The sequence below is a fragment of the Pygocentrus nattereri genome, chromosome 16 (assembly GCF_015220715.1).
Source record: "Pygocentrus nattereri isolate fPygNat1 chromosome 16, fPygNat1.pri, whole genome shotgun sequence".
Lineage (NCBI taxonomy): Eukaryota > Metazoa > Chordata > Actinopteri > Characiformes > Serrasalmidae > Pygocentrus > Pygocentrus nattereri.
The window spans coordinates 23,282,814-23,295,676 of NC_051226.1; the positions used below are offsets into that span (position 1 = coordinate 23,282,814).

A 12,863-nucleotide genomic window follows, 5' to 3' on the forward strand; every position below is an offset into this window, starting at 1 on the left:
ATGAGGATGCCTATACACTCTTTCGGCCACCAATATGAAAAACAAGCTCAGTAATTATAATGTATATCGTTATTCTTTCGTTCAGTGAAAACGTATAAATGACTATCCACACTTCAAAGTTCTGCGTGGATCTGAGTCATTTCAGCATCGTCTGATGGGGAACGCCACCCCACTAGCCTACGTGCTACGCGACATGCTTCAGGAACAAGTCGGTGACGTAGAGACGTCAGGAGGACGTGTCATGAATATTAATCACCCTCATGAATATTAACGAACGGCTCGTGATTTTGTAAGCGGTCACGTTGCTCTGCGGTACCAGAACGGCAGAGTATCAGCAGCTGCGCATCCTCTCCCTCCGCTCATCTCCGACCTCTAGATTCGCCACTTCAACCAGGTAAGTTCATACAACTACACACCGTGCATTCAGCTGTATCTTACAGCGGATAATGTCTAACAGTGTTCGCGCATTTTAAGTCTTTATTTTGAATGGAAATGTTACACGTTGCAGTGAGAAAAGTAGATTTGGGCCTAACGTCGGAGGAGGCACGTTTTGGGGTAACTCGTCTGTTCGACAGGTGGTTTAGCCTGACATCGGAAAACCCTCACGAACCTTGCTAGCGTTAGCTATCTAGCACACGGCAAACTAGGAGGTACTTTATGTTGAAGAGCGGAGCTTGTACGCACATTTTATATCAATTGAGTTTGTAAAACGAGGCTAAGGTTTCATCTTCGCCGGCTTTTCGCTCGAGTTTTCCCGTTCCACCTTAAACGGTGCAGCAGTTAAATTGTGGCCTCCGGCTGCTGAACCGTTTAAGGTGGAACGGGGAAAGTCGAGCGAAAAACAGCCGGATATCAAACCGTCGTCAGCTTGGTGTTCGCACAGAACTCGTGTGCCGGACGGTAGTTTAACGGAGCCTCGGGCTGCAAGAAGTGGAGCAGCATCATCATGAAAAAAATGTCGCCGTCCTCATCACTGGCAACCTTGAACACGAGTTAGGACATCCTCCTCCTCCTCTTCCGCATTGTGGGCCAGAGGACGGGAAAGAAAAAGACGTAACGTTGAAACCCGTTCAGACCCGTTTAGTATCCGCTCTCCGAGCGGAGATGTCGGTTCCTCGTCTGTGCTCAGTGACCGCATCGTGGATGCGGAGGTTGATGCTCGTTCAGGGCTGTGTGGCCGTCTGCACGTAGCCACCTCAACCGCAGAGCTGGTTAGCTTAGCTTCACCGGAAAACGCCGCTAGTCGGGTTGACTCATCGCCTCACGCCTTTTTCTTGGGTTATAAAACGGGAAATAAAACACGAGCAGGACTTGAGAAATCTACGAACGTGCGGGCAAGGCGTAGGTTACCTAAGAGGATTCTCCACACACAGCCCACAATATTTGGTTTAACGTTTAATATCACGTTTCTACGACGAGGGACGGAAGAAACTGGATTGTCTCGCAAACAGTTTAATTTACGGCAGAACCTCAAACATTAAAGCACATTAGTCCGCGAACACATCGCTTAATACACGAAACTCCAGAAAAATAAATGGGGGAGACTCTAATCTACACGCCGGAGAAGCTCTGCTTTTCCCTCTGCTGTGAGCTGAGGAAGGACGTACAAGGGCAGCATCAGCAGCGCGTCCTTGGGACGCCGCCACCTTTGGCCAGATCATAAACAAGCCTCTGCGCCCTTTAACGCGTCTCGGCTGCGAACGCCACCCGCGTTTGATGACCTAATGGAATGTTTACGTGCTGACGGCGGTCTCCCATTGGTCTAGGGGCGGATGACGTTGCTGGTACCGTTCATGTTGCTGTGGGTTAACGGCAATAAGCCTCTGATTCAGTCTCGACGATGGTTTTCCTTTGGTCTTCTCTCAGAGAATTGTCATGTTTTCTCTGTCATTCTCAGTGTCATTGAGTGCTGACCTGTTCAACCTCTTATCTCTCAGAAACCACCTGGATCATAGTCTGTTGTCCTTTAAAACATTACCATATCTGTGGTGTCTAATCCTCAGACTGCAAATGCTCAGAGCACAGCTCATGTGCAGTAGCCTGCCTCCTGTCAGATCCTTTTCTGGTACGCCCCAGCCGTGGTGGCCTTGCTCTGATGGATGTGACAGGTACATGAGTGGGAGGTGGCTGGCTGCTGGCATGACGCAGTGCAGAACAACAGACCTTGTTGAAGACAGGATGCAGACGGAGTCATTATACTGGGCTCCCTCTTAGGATCTTTTAGAGGGCTTGCCCACATGAAGATGTCTGTGCAGAGAATGAAGTACTAAACAGTTTGTGACTCGGATTGAGTTTCTTTTATAGTATAACTATGAATATGATGTGTAGGGATGACCCAACGTGGGAATTCTGTTTTTTTTTGTTTGTTAAATGTTTTATCATGCAGGTGTCTGTCAGTACAGATACATAAACAAATTTTGGGCCTAGATCCATCTACATTAGCATTACAGAGAAATAACACATTTCCATAGGGTTATATATGCAGTACACTGAATAAAATGAAGTGAAGGAATATTAGCACAGTAGTTCAGCATCGCCTAATGTGTCCTGAAATACTTGGTAAATATATATTGGTCAATCTAAACGGCTGTTCAGTGCTGAGTTTTATTGTTCCTGCTAATCCTGATATGAACCTGATGTCAGTGTGCATCCTTGGATCTCTAGATCCTTGTAGTGCCTTCTGTGGTCTTTAAGCCATCATGTTTCCCCTGAATGTACTGCAGCAATCTGAGCTGCCTTATTCTAAATTTGTAGGATGTTTTTAAAAATAATTAACACTAGGCTTTGTTCATTTACAACATGTCTAATTCCATTGGGATGGCTCAAGAATGGTCTTCCTAGCATATATTTTTATGGAAATTATTTGCATTTAAGCACATGTCATGAGATGGTGTAGTTGACCACCTGATGTCCTTCTCGGGGCCTACGTGCTCAAGTTGTTGTCTGCAAGCCTGCAGTCAGCGGGTATCCGCGTCTTGGTATTTTTAGCTCCGGCTCAAGCATCATGGCGCTGGACAATCATCCTTCTTGGTCATAACATATGTAAGCCATGTGACCAAGCAAAAAACAGATGAACTGGGAACAGGCAGTGGAAATTGCAGCACCCAGTCTAATAAATAAATTTGTGTTTTATCTAAACATCTCATTTATTCCTCTAATCTAATTTTTATTTTTTCCCCTTTGATCATTTAAATTAGAATGTGCTGGAGGGCTTAAAGCATAACTACAGCTCACCATGACTCATCAACTCCTCAACTACTAGACTTCTGTAATGTAATAACGACACCGGATGCCAGTCATGAATTCTTTATGATGCTTAGTCAGCACCTTTAAACAAACTATCTATGCAACTTAATATTTTCTTGCATGTCACTTAGTCTATATGCACTATAGGCCCCCCAATTGCTTGTATAGCCTACATACCCTATGTATGTTAAGCTATAGAGGAACATGAGAGAGGTGCATTGATTTCAAAGCTTTAAGCCTTGGATTAACCTGAACGCACAGTGTGAATCACCCTGATGAACTGCCAGTCTCTGGCTCGATTGTGAGCATGCCAGGACTAGTTTTTCTCTTTTAGGCTACAGAACCTAACATACTTGGTCTTCAGTCATGGGAGTTGCTGCCTTAAACATTGGGAGAAAAAAAAAAAACATAATAATAATGTTGAACTGCAATCTTTTAACATAATCCTGATGAGTTCTGTGTTTGTACTGCTGAGCTCATAATTTGATACTGTTACACTTGTAGGATTTAAATGTACTGTTTAGAATATTTGCATCTTATTGCAATGCTTTTAGTTGAATTTTTCCAACTTTTTTTTTTTTTAATCTGCGAAGTGTTAATTGTATTGCGAAAACTCTTGCGAAGTTCAAAGAAGGGTGGAATTTTTCAAGGTTCATAACACAAATATGATGATGATGTGGTAGTGGGATTATTCATAGTGATACTTGGTGTGCATTGTCAAGATGATTGGGCTTTGAGTTTATTGGGGCACCCTGATCTGCATGAAATTTCCCCATTGTTTCTAACTGCGTGTTGCACTAGTATCCTCATTCATTTGGTGAGAAGTATGCAAATACCTACCACTGCCAACATGCATGTTGGTCATATTTTTGTGGTCGGTTCCCTGCTATACTGCATTTCCCTAGGATTTTTTTTTTCCCCCCAACAAAACCTCAGAGAAACTAGTGCAGATCACTTTTAAAGAGCCAGTGGAAACATAAGCCCTGCCTAAATTCACTACAAATGCAGATATAAATCACACTAAATTATCTAAGCTAATCTGCTTAATAACAAAATAAGACTGAAACCACTTGTGAAGTTTGCAAATACCTTTTGAGTTATAAGTAACGGACCATGGTCCTGAAATATGGAGTTGTAAAATTTAAAGGGTCAAAAACAGCACAACAGGTTTTTTTTTTTGTTTTTTGTTTTTTTTTTTTAAGCTGGATATTACCACTAATAGCATTAGTGATCAGTAGCATCGAGACTTAACAGCTTGGGGAGCCAAAGGGAAATACTTGAAATATAAGAAAAATGTAGGATCTGGGCCTCTTACAAAGCTGTTTGACTCAATGTTACAAAACAGTTGGAACAGAGGAGGCCTAGATGTGCACCTTTACATCCCCAGTGTATGGAGGTGATAAATGAGGTGGTACGTTGCCTTGGCTCTGGGGTTGTTTTTCAGTGGAAACTTCCTTTGGTGAGCTGAGCCAATGAGGTGTAGCCTCTAACAAAGCCTGTACTGCACAAGAGCTAAGCATGCTCTTAATGCTGATGGGAATATAAGATGCCCCCTACTGGCCCAGCTGGGGGGGGGGCAGTGGCTTATAAAACAGCAGAGACTGCAGATATAGTGGAGTATTGAGGGGGGGGAGGGTTGGATCTGTTTGTGCATACACATGCTGTTTTGCCATTGTGTTGTACTGCAGCAATTGTAGTGAGGTTTTGGTTTACAATGCTGGTTATTTATGTTGCCACTTTATAATTTTTTTCTGTGCTGACCATGGCAGCCTAGTGTTATTCACACAATACGCTAGCCACTCTGTCCCGGTTTTGTCTTGTACTAATGGTTGTGGGGGAGGGTGGGAAGCAGTCGACAATGTAAAAGTGAGAGTAGGACATGGACCAAATATCTTAGACAGTTGATACTCTATTAAAATCTCTGATACTCTGTTAATCTTCATACTAGAAAACTGAGAGTGCAGGTTTCTAAAATGAGGCTGACAGAGACCAGAGTACCTGGTTTCTTAGACCCTTCTGTCTGATAAATGTAAGATGTATAAGGGATTTCATTTGGTACAAATGACACATCAGTGCACAGCAAGGAAAATAATCTGTAAACTAACATGAGATTTGCAAGGAGTGTAAATTTGCCTTTGAGTGTTTTAAGTAAAGGACATGTATACAGTATGTACAGTTGAAGTGAATAGTAGGGATATATTTAGAAAACTAGAGCTGGGCACTATCCTCAGCACACTGACCAGAAAGCAGAGGTAATGAGCACTGACAGCAAAGTTTAGACAAGCATGATTACATAATCTTGCTGTCTCTGTCTGTTCATCTCCCTGGTGACCAGTATTAGGGCAGCGAGCTGAAAATGGCCTGGTAGCCATTTGGCCTGGTAGTACTTCAGCTGTGGTTACGTAATGTAGCCTTTTTGTTGTCTGCTATGCAGACCCATTGGAGGAATTTTAATCATAGTTTTGTTGATACCCTTGTTTGTTGGAGTTCTGGGAATGGTAATTTTCAGGTGGCTTAGTCAGAATTTTTAGGCCTTGGTTATTTATGCTGGGTGGATTTCCAGTGCAAAAATTTGACCTGGCTCACCTGTTGTCCTGTGTATTTTACATAGGCTAACACATTATGAGCGGTATAGCTGAGCCATACAGCGATGGTGAAATCCAAGAACTGCAGTTTGGGTTCCTCAAAAGCCATGTAGCTGCCAAACAGTTAGCCTCTACGCGCCCTTTTTTCAGGTTTGATGGCAACAAATGAGTTTTGTAGCTATGAGGGTGTAACCATAGCTTCTTCTCTTTCATTTCATTTTATTTATTTATTTATTTATTTATTTATTTATTGAGCAGCTGGCATCATGACGCACCAGTACCCCGCCCTGACTTCTGAGCAGAAGAAGGAGCTGCAGGAGATCGCTCAGCGCATCGTTGCTCCTGGCAAAGGCATCCTCGCTGCAGATGAGTCCACAGGTTAGAATATGAACATTTAGCCATTTTGGAACACTGAAGTGTTAGGGGTGTAAATATCTGACCCCACAGTTCAGTTACAGTTCATTAGGAAACGATTCAGTGCATTAATATCAAATGTCACCTCTGTTCATTATGGAAAGTCCTCATTAACTTCAGTGAACCATATAGAATATGACGATCATATGTTATGGGGCTTTTCCTATATAAGTTAGTAAATAGTCAGATGTATAGTGGATCACTGTGTACTTATAGAATAGAGAAGAAGGCTATAGGATGAACACATGGCTTTATCTCCCTTCACATTTTCTCTGATTTAAACGGTTTCTGCACCTTTTTTACGAACCTTTGGCTTCATAATGTGTTATTGTGTGAACAGGCAGCATGGCCAAGCGCCTTAACCCCATTGGTGTTGAGAACACTGAGGAGAACCGGCGTCTGTACCGCCAGCTTCTCTTCTCTGCTGATGAACGCATCGACAAGTGCATTGGTGGAGTCATCTTCTTCCACGAGACACTGTACCAGAACGCAGATGATGGCACGCCCTTCGTCAAGATGATCAAGGACAGGGGCATTGTTGTAGGCATCAAGGTAAGAGGATCTCGGATGGCCTATCCACACAAATAGAACCTTCATCCAGTAAAATCACCATCTCGCTGTTCTCTGCAGTTGTATTGCCATTGTTGTTGGTTTGTGTAGGTGTCTTATGTGAAAAAAATTTTCTGTGTGTGTGTGTGTGTGTGTGTGTGTGTGTGTGTGTGTGTGTGTGTGCGCACATAAGACCTGTAGCTGTCAGCGCTTATATGAACACCCCAGCCAGTGCAGGCATAAGATTATGTGGTCCTCTCATTTACACGCTTGCAGATGATTGCCCCCTCCTCCCACTCCCCAATGTCCCACATGATTAACAAGTGTTTAGGCTATTACACATCGAGCTTTCTGATTCCATTTTGGTTATTTGCCCAACAGGTTGACAAAGGTGTTGTCCCTCTGGCAGGAACCAATGGCGAGACCACAACACAGGGTGAGTACATTATCCATTAGTTAAGCCTAGTACAGATGCAGTAAAAGAAACAAATGACATTTAATTATTTGACCTGCGGTGTTGCTTATTCTGTTGTGTCTGTTTAATAAATAAAGTAAATGTTTAGTAGATAGTTTGACACCATGCATATGTGTTTGTAGGACTGGATGGCCTGTCAGAACGCTGTGCTCAGTACAAGAAGGATGGTGCTGACTTTGCTAAGTGGCGCAGTGTGCTGAAGATCAGTGAGACCACACCTTCAGAGTTAGCCATCAAAGAGAATGCCAACGTTCTGGCCCGCTATGCCAGCATCTGCCAGCAAGTGAGCTCTAAAACCGTTCTCACTCTACTTGAAAGCCCTTTTTGAGTTGGATTAATTAGTGGTTTCTGTAATAATATTTTTAAGGAAGTGGACTGAATTTCCCCAGAGTACCACAGACACCCTAGACTCAAACATCATATGTTGTTTTGCTGAACTGAGCAAAGGAAAATTTCAAATATGTAACGTTCTCTTCATTGTTCTCTCTTCTAGAATGGAATTGTGCCCATTGTGGAGCCAGAGATCCTGCCTGATGGTGATCATGACCTTAAGCGCTGCCAGTATGTCACAGAGAAGGTAGATATTTAGCAACCTCTTGCATAGGTGTAGTGGCTGTCATTTTTTTTATTTATTTATTTATTTCCTTACGTGCTTACTTATTTTTGATTATGACCTTAAAACAGATCTCAATCACTGAATCTCAGTCTCTAATCCACCCACTGATGTTTCTTCTGTGCTGTAGGTCCTTGCTGCCTGCTACAAGGCTCTCTCTGACCACCATGTCTACCTGGAGGGCACACTGCTCAAACCCAACATGGTAACAGCTGGACACTCCTGCCCCACCAAATTCTCCAGTGAGGAAATTGCCATGGCAACAGTCACCGCCCTGCGCCGCACTGTACCTCCTGCAGTCCCAGGTAATGGATTGCACTGCTGATGGTTGTAGTAATTAAGAGTTTTCAGACCTTAAGCTCTGTTTCTTTTTCACACATAATAATACTAACAGATCTACATTTCACCTAGAAATGGAGCTTTTATGATGATCCCCGTGGGGATTTGCTTTTATTCGTACAGTAATGTTTCTCAATAGGATGATGCTTTCACTCATTGCTAGCAACAATATCCAATAGTGCAGTAGCATGTGGTGTCTGGAATGCTTTGTGGCCACTATTGACACTTCTGTCAACAATGCATTTGCTTAAAGGCAGAGCTAAAGTGGCTGGATTGATTTTTTTTTTTTTTTTTTTTTTTTTTTTTTTTTTTTTTTTTTTTTTTTTTTTTTTAAATCCAGGAGTGACCTTCCTGTCTGGAGGACAGAGTGAAGAGGAGGCATCCATCAATCTGAATGCTATTAACACCTGCCCCCTCCGCAAGCCCTGGGCCCTCACTTTCTCCTATGGCCGTGCCCTGCAGGCCTCTGCCCTCGGGGCCTGGCGTGGAGCCAGGGACAATGAGAAGGCTGCCACCGAAGAGTTCATCAAGCGTGCTGAGGTCAGTTATTCAAATCCTGCCTGACCTTGAAAACCCATAACCACACAGAGGCCCATTGTTACTAGGGGTGTACAACTGGCTTTACAACAGGTGCATTAGATTACGATTCATTCTTCAGTCCGATGCATAATGAAGTCTTGAATTTCATCGCTGTTTGATTGCATTGATTGTTTTGAAATGACGCATCACAAATTTGATTTGGAGGGACCGTTTACTCCATAGTAGAAATATAGACTATAAAACACACTTTTTTTTTTTTTTTGTGTCTGTGTAATTTACATTTGAAAAAAAGTGAGAATTGTTTTAGCCAAAAATGAGCACCTACTTTATTTAATATTACTATAATCAATTCCAATCCAGTTGGATTACCACCTTGAGGTCAATACTTCACAATGCATTGATTATATTTTATAGCCTGAATGTTACAGGTTTTGGTTAATTGGCAAGACAGTTACCTCTAATTAGTATCTGATTGCTGACATGCCGCTAAGATGGGTAGCTGAAGGAAACAATGCTCAATGGACTTGTTGAGCTGTTATGAACTGAAGTGTTTTGTTTCTCCAACTTAGAAATGGGGAACATCTTTATTACCTTTTTTTTTCTCTCCCACAGGCTAATGGCCTGGCCGCCCAGGGTAAATATGTGTCCAGTGGAACTGCTGGAGCTGCAGCACAGTCTCTGTACGTGGCTAACCACGCCTACTAATGCGCCCCCACCGCCCACCTACTCCAGCTACCGCCGACCAATAGTATCTTCCACCACTACTACCCCTCATGTCACCGAACAATCACAGGCCTGCGCTGTTGTCTGTACTTTTACGGTTGTCATTGCAATGTTCCTGTAGTCTGTCTATTTAAAATTGATTGAGAAGAAGATCGGAAAGCAAGGAACGGAGAGCTTAAAGGGCATTTAAGAGGGTCTTAACGGGCTCTCTGATATTGTTGGAGTTACTAAATAAAATGAATCAGTTATATACCCATTAGTAGTGGTCATCATGCTGTATTTAAAAAAAAAACGGTATTGCCTTTACGGCCAAATATTAACAACTAAGTCTTTTTTTTAACACCCCACCCCCCGTATAAGTGTTCAGTTCAGGCACGCTTCCTCCAGCTTCTGTAGTTTTTATTGCAGAGTTAGAAGTTCCATTATGTTCCATTCCCGTAAAATGCAGCCACAGCCTCTCCAGTTGATGTGTTGTGTGGTCTCATCTGTTCATGCTATGCAGACTGTGTCTCATTAGCATTGCTTGATGAGAGTACTGTGAATGCTAAGCAGGAGCAAAACAATCAGTCTGATCCTACAGAGAGAGAGATGGAGGGAGTGAGATCAGTACACAGGAAAAGACAAATGCACAGCCTTACAATGGTTTTCAGAAACGATCAACTTACACCGAACACTGAGGAACATTTAGCTAAATGTTCAATTCTCATCTATTGTAGTGATGAGGGTTTTGGGTTGTGTGCAGCTACTGTTTGATTAAGCATAGAATACTAACTATATTGGTTTTAAAAGACATGAACAGTTATGCGATTAAATGTGCTATTCTGTGTTCTGCTTAAGTGTACTATGCTCTCCCTCTTTATCTTAGTGGCACAGTGGTGCAGGGACCTTGGAGACGACAAATTCCAATGTAAAATAGACAGTGCAATGTAAAATGTAATTCCTTGGCTTAACTCGTGGCTCGGACCAAACGTTGAAGCTTTTTAGGGGGGAGCATAGTCACGTCTGAGTCAGATAAACTGTGACGTCGTTGTGTCGTTGTTCTCTTAAGCACTTGGTGTGTCAGATTAGAAAAAAAAACTCTAAAATAAAAAGATTAAAATCCCCACGTCTCAGATGCTTTTCATTTTTGGTGAATAGCCCACTTTGCAGACTTGCCATTGAAGCTTTTGAACAAATACTGCCCAGTGTTTCATACGTATGACTCTTCAAACTTCCTGCCATGGTTATCATAGCCCACACAGATGGACCGCCATTCCGAGTGAATACGGGATCTTCGCTCACGTACATGGGGCAAATTTTTATTATTTAACTTGGTAAAGAAGTTCTCTTTGCCACAACTGATTGTATTCCATAAAGAATTACAAACAGGACCTTGAATTTAAAATGTATCTTCGCAGAAGAGTAAATGAAACGAAGTTCACTTTAACGGATTCCTAAAGATGCAAGTTAAGTATAATTTACTTAAATTGGATTTTATTTGTTAGTAATTGTGCCACAAAACATTTTGGGGTAAAGGTTTAAAATGTTAAGCAATATTTTTACTTCAGTTGAAATTTGATGTAAACTACATAACTATGGAATTGCATCTAGGTCCAGTCTATACTTAAGCAACACAACACGAGCATGGCTGGTGGCCGTGGCCGAGCCCAAGGCCGAAGGCGAGTGCGGAGATCATAACAGCCGTCATGTTATTTCGTGTTATTTGCTAAAAGACACAACCTGGAGTGTTCTGTTGCTTTTATACAACAGTTCCAGCCACGCAAGCTGATTGGTTGAGAAGTGTTGTGTTGATATTTTGCCATAACATCACAGGTTTTTTACAAACTATCACTGTGCTAAGTTGCTGTTGCTAAGCAACAAGTTTGACAGCTGTGGGAAACACTCAAGCCATTTCAACGTTGTTACTTCTTACTTTGCTCACAAACAGAAAAGGATACTTTTAAGATCATGACCTACAGCTAATTTGGTCAGATTCTGAAGATGAGACTACAATAAGTTTCCAAACTGTCGTCACCACTAAGCAGCTTTTCACTCGGCAGCTGTGGCAGAAGAGCAGCTAAACGACCTGGAATTAGCCAGAAATGAACCCAACACTATTTGCCAAACGTGTAGTCTCATCTTCAGAGTCTGACCAAATTGGATTGAGCCATAAAACTGCCGCAATAAAAAAAAAACAGCTGTTGGGGGAGTTTAGTGAGAAGCTGGAGAATGAGCTGCCGGCTGTGCGAGTGGGTGGAGCTCCTTACTCTGACATAGCAAATGAGCTGCTTGTTGAACTAATTCGGTGGAAGGAACTGTGAACATTAAAACACTGAATGCCACTTTCAGAGCCCAATTTATTATTTTCTTGCTTTATTTATTAAACTGTTGTATAAAAGCAATACAACACTCGAGGTCGTGTTATCGCCTATGACCTCACAACCAAATCACAGCAGTGATGTCATTTCACGATAACACTCCCTCTCCTATTGCTTAAACACAACAGTTAAATAAAGTAAGAAACAACTAAACCACCCACTTGCAGTTGGTTCCCCAGGTTCACACAGACCAACCTACAGTTTGGGAAGTCCCATCTTCAGAGTCTGACCAAATGTGTAGGTCAAATGTGAAGATTGTCCAGTAGATCATAGATGTCCAATGTCCCTCAGCTTTTTTCCTATTGGACAAGCTTGACTTTGGGCAAAAATGAATGCAAAATAATATGCGCATAAAGGAAGAAGGTAGGTTTCAAATTGTTTTAAAAAAAGCTTTTATTTGACACTGTTTTGTAACGATATAGTCAGTCGGCTTTATTGTAATTTCTTGTCATCAAAGATGTGTTGAGAAAGGAAATGGAGCTTCTCCAGGACAGTGCTACATTTAACATCAGCAGACAAACACAGACAAACTAGACTTGTACAATATACAATAACTGTACAACCATTCAGCACAGAGCAACAGAGGAAACAGGCCAGCTGTTGATCCATAGCAACGGCAATAGTTACATGTTTTTGTCTGATGAATAAAACTGCAGGCAAAGTCCAGACTAGAGTGACTGTGTACATAAAGTTTTGCAGTAAAGTGGCTGAGTAGATAAAGTGCACCAGATGAAATTGAGTAGTAAGGCTGAGGTAGCCATTCAAAGATCATGTCTAAAGGTCCATCAGGCAGTCTTCACTACCCGCTGCAGTGCTTAGTTGTCTGAGAAGGAGCAGTTTACACACCAATCAGTGATGCTGCAGGTGAGGATGCTGGGGCGCAGGTCGGCCCTCTTCAGGCTCTTTAGGAAGTAGAGGCACTGTTGGGTCTTCTTCACTGAAGAGGAGGTGTTCAAGGACTGTGACAAGGACTTGCTCAAGTCAAGAGGCTTTTATTGTCATTCCATCTATGTACAAGTATA

General features: G+C 42.3%; 1 protein-coding gene across 1 annotated transcript; it reads left to right on the top strand.

Moving 5' to 3' along the window:
• Nucleotides 1–242: 242 nt before the first annotated feature.
• Nucleotides 243–10,586, top strand: aldocb (aldolase C, fructose-bisphosphate, b). Its single transcript, XM_017704391.2, has 9 exons — nucleotides 243–394; nucleotides 6,090–6,209; nucleotides 6,586–6,797; nucleotides 7,176–7,230; nucleotides 7,392–7,552; nucleotides 7,763–7,846; nucleotides 8,013–8,187; nucleotides 8,562–8,761; nucleotides 9,374–10,586. Exons 2-9 carry the CDS (start codon nucleotides 6,098–6,100, stop codon nucleotides 9,464–9,466), a joined length of 1,092 nt encoding a protein of 363 aa, XP_017559880.1. The 5' UTR covers nucleotides 243–394; nucleotides 6,090–6,097; the 3' UTR covers nucleotides 9,467–10,586.
• The last annotated feature ends 2,277 nt before the right edge of the window (nucleotides 10,587–12,863 follow it).

What these genes read in the sequence shown, in the direction of transcription:
- aldocb (XM_017704391.2), top strand. Translation starts at nt 6,098, where the DNA reads ATGACGCACCAGTACCCCGCCCTGACTTCTGAGCAGAAGAAGGAGCTG. An exon ending in TGTACCTCCTGCAGTCCCAG is followed by an intron (nt 8,188 to 8,561) that starts GTAATGGATTGC and finishes TTTTAAATCCAG; the next exon opens with GAGTGACCTTCCTGTCTGGA. An exon ending in AGTTCATCAAGCGTGCTGAG is followed by an intron (nt 8,762 to 9,373) that starts GTCAGTTATTCA and finishes TCTCTCCCACAG; the next exon opens with GCTAATGGCCTGGCCGCCCA.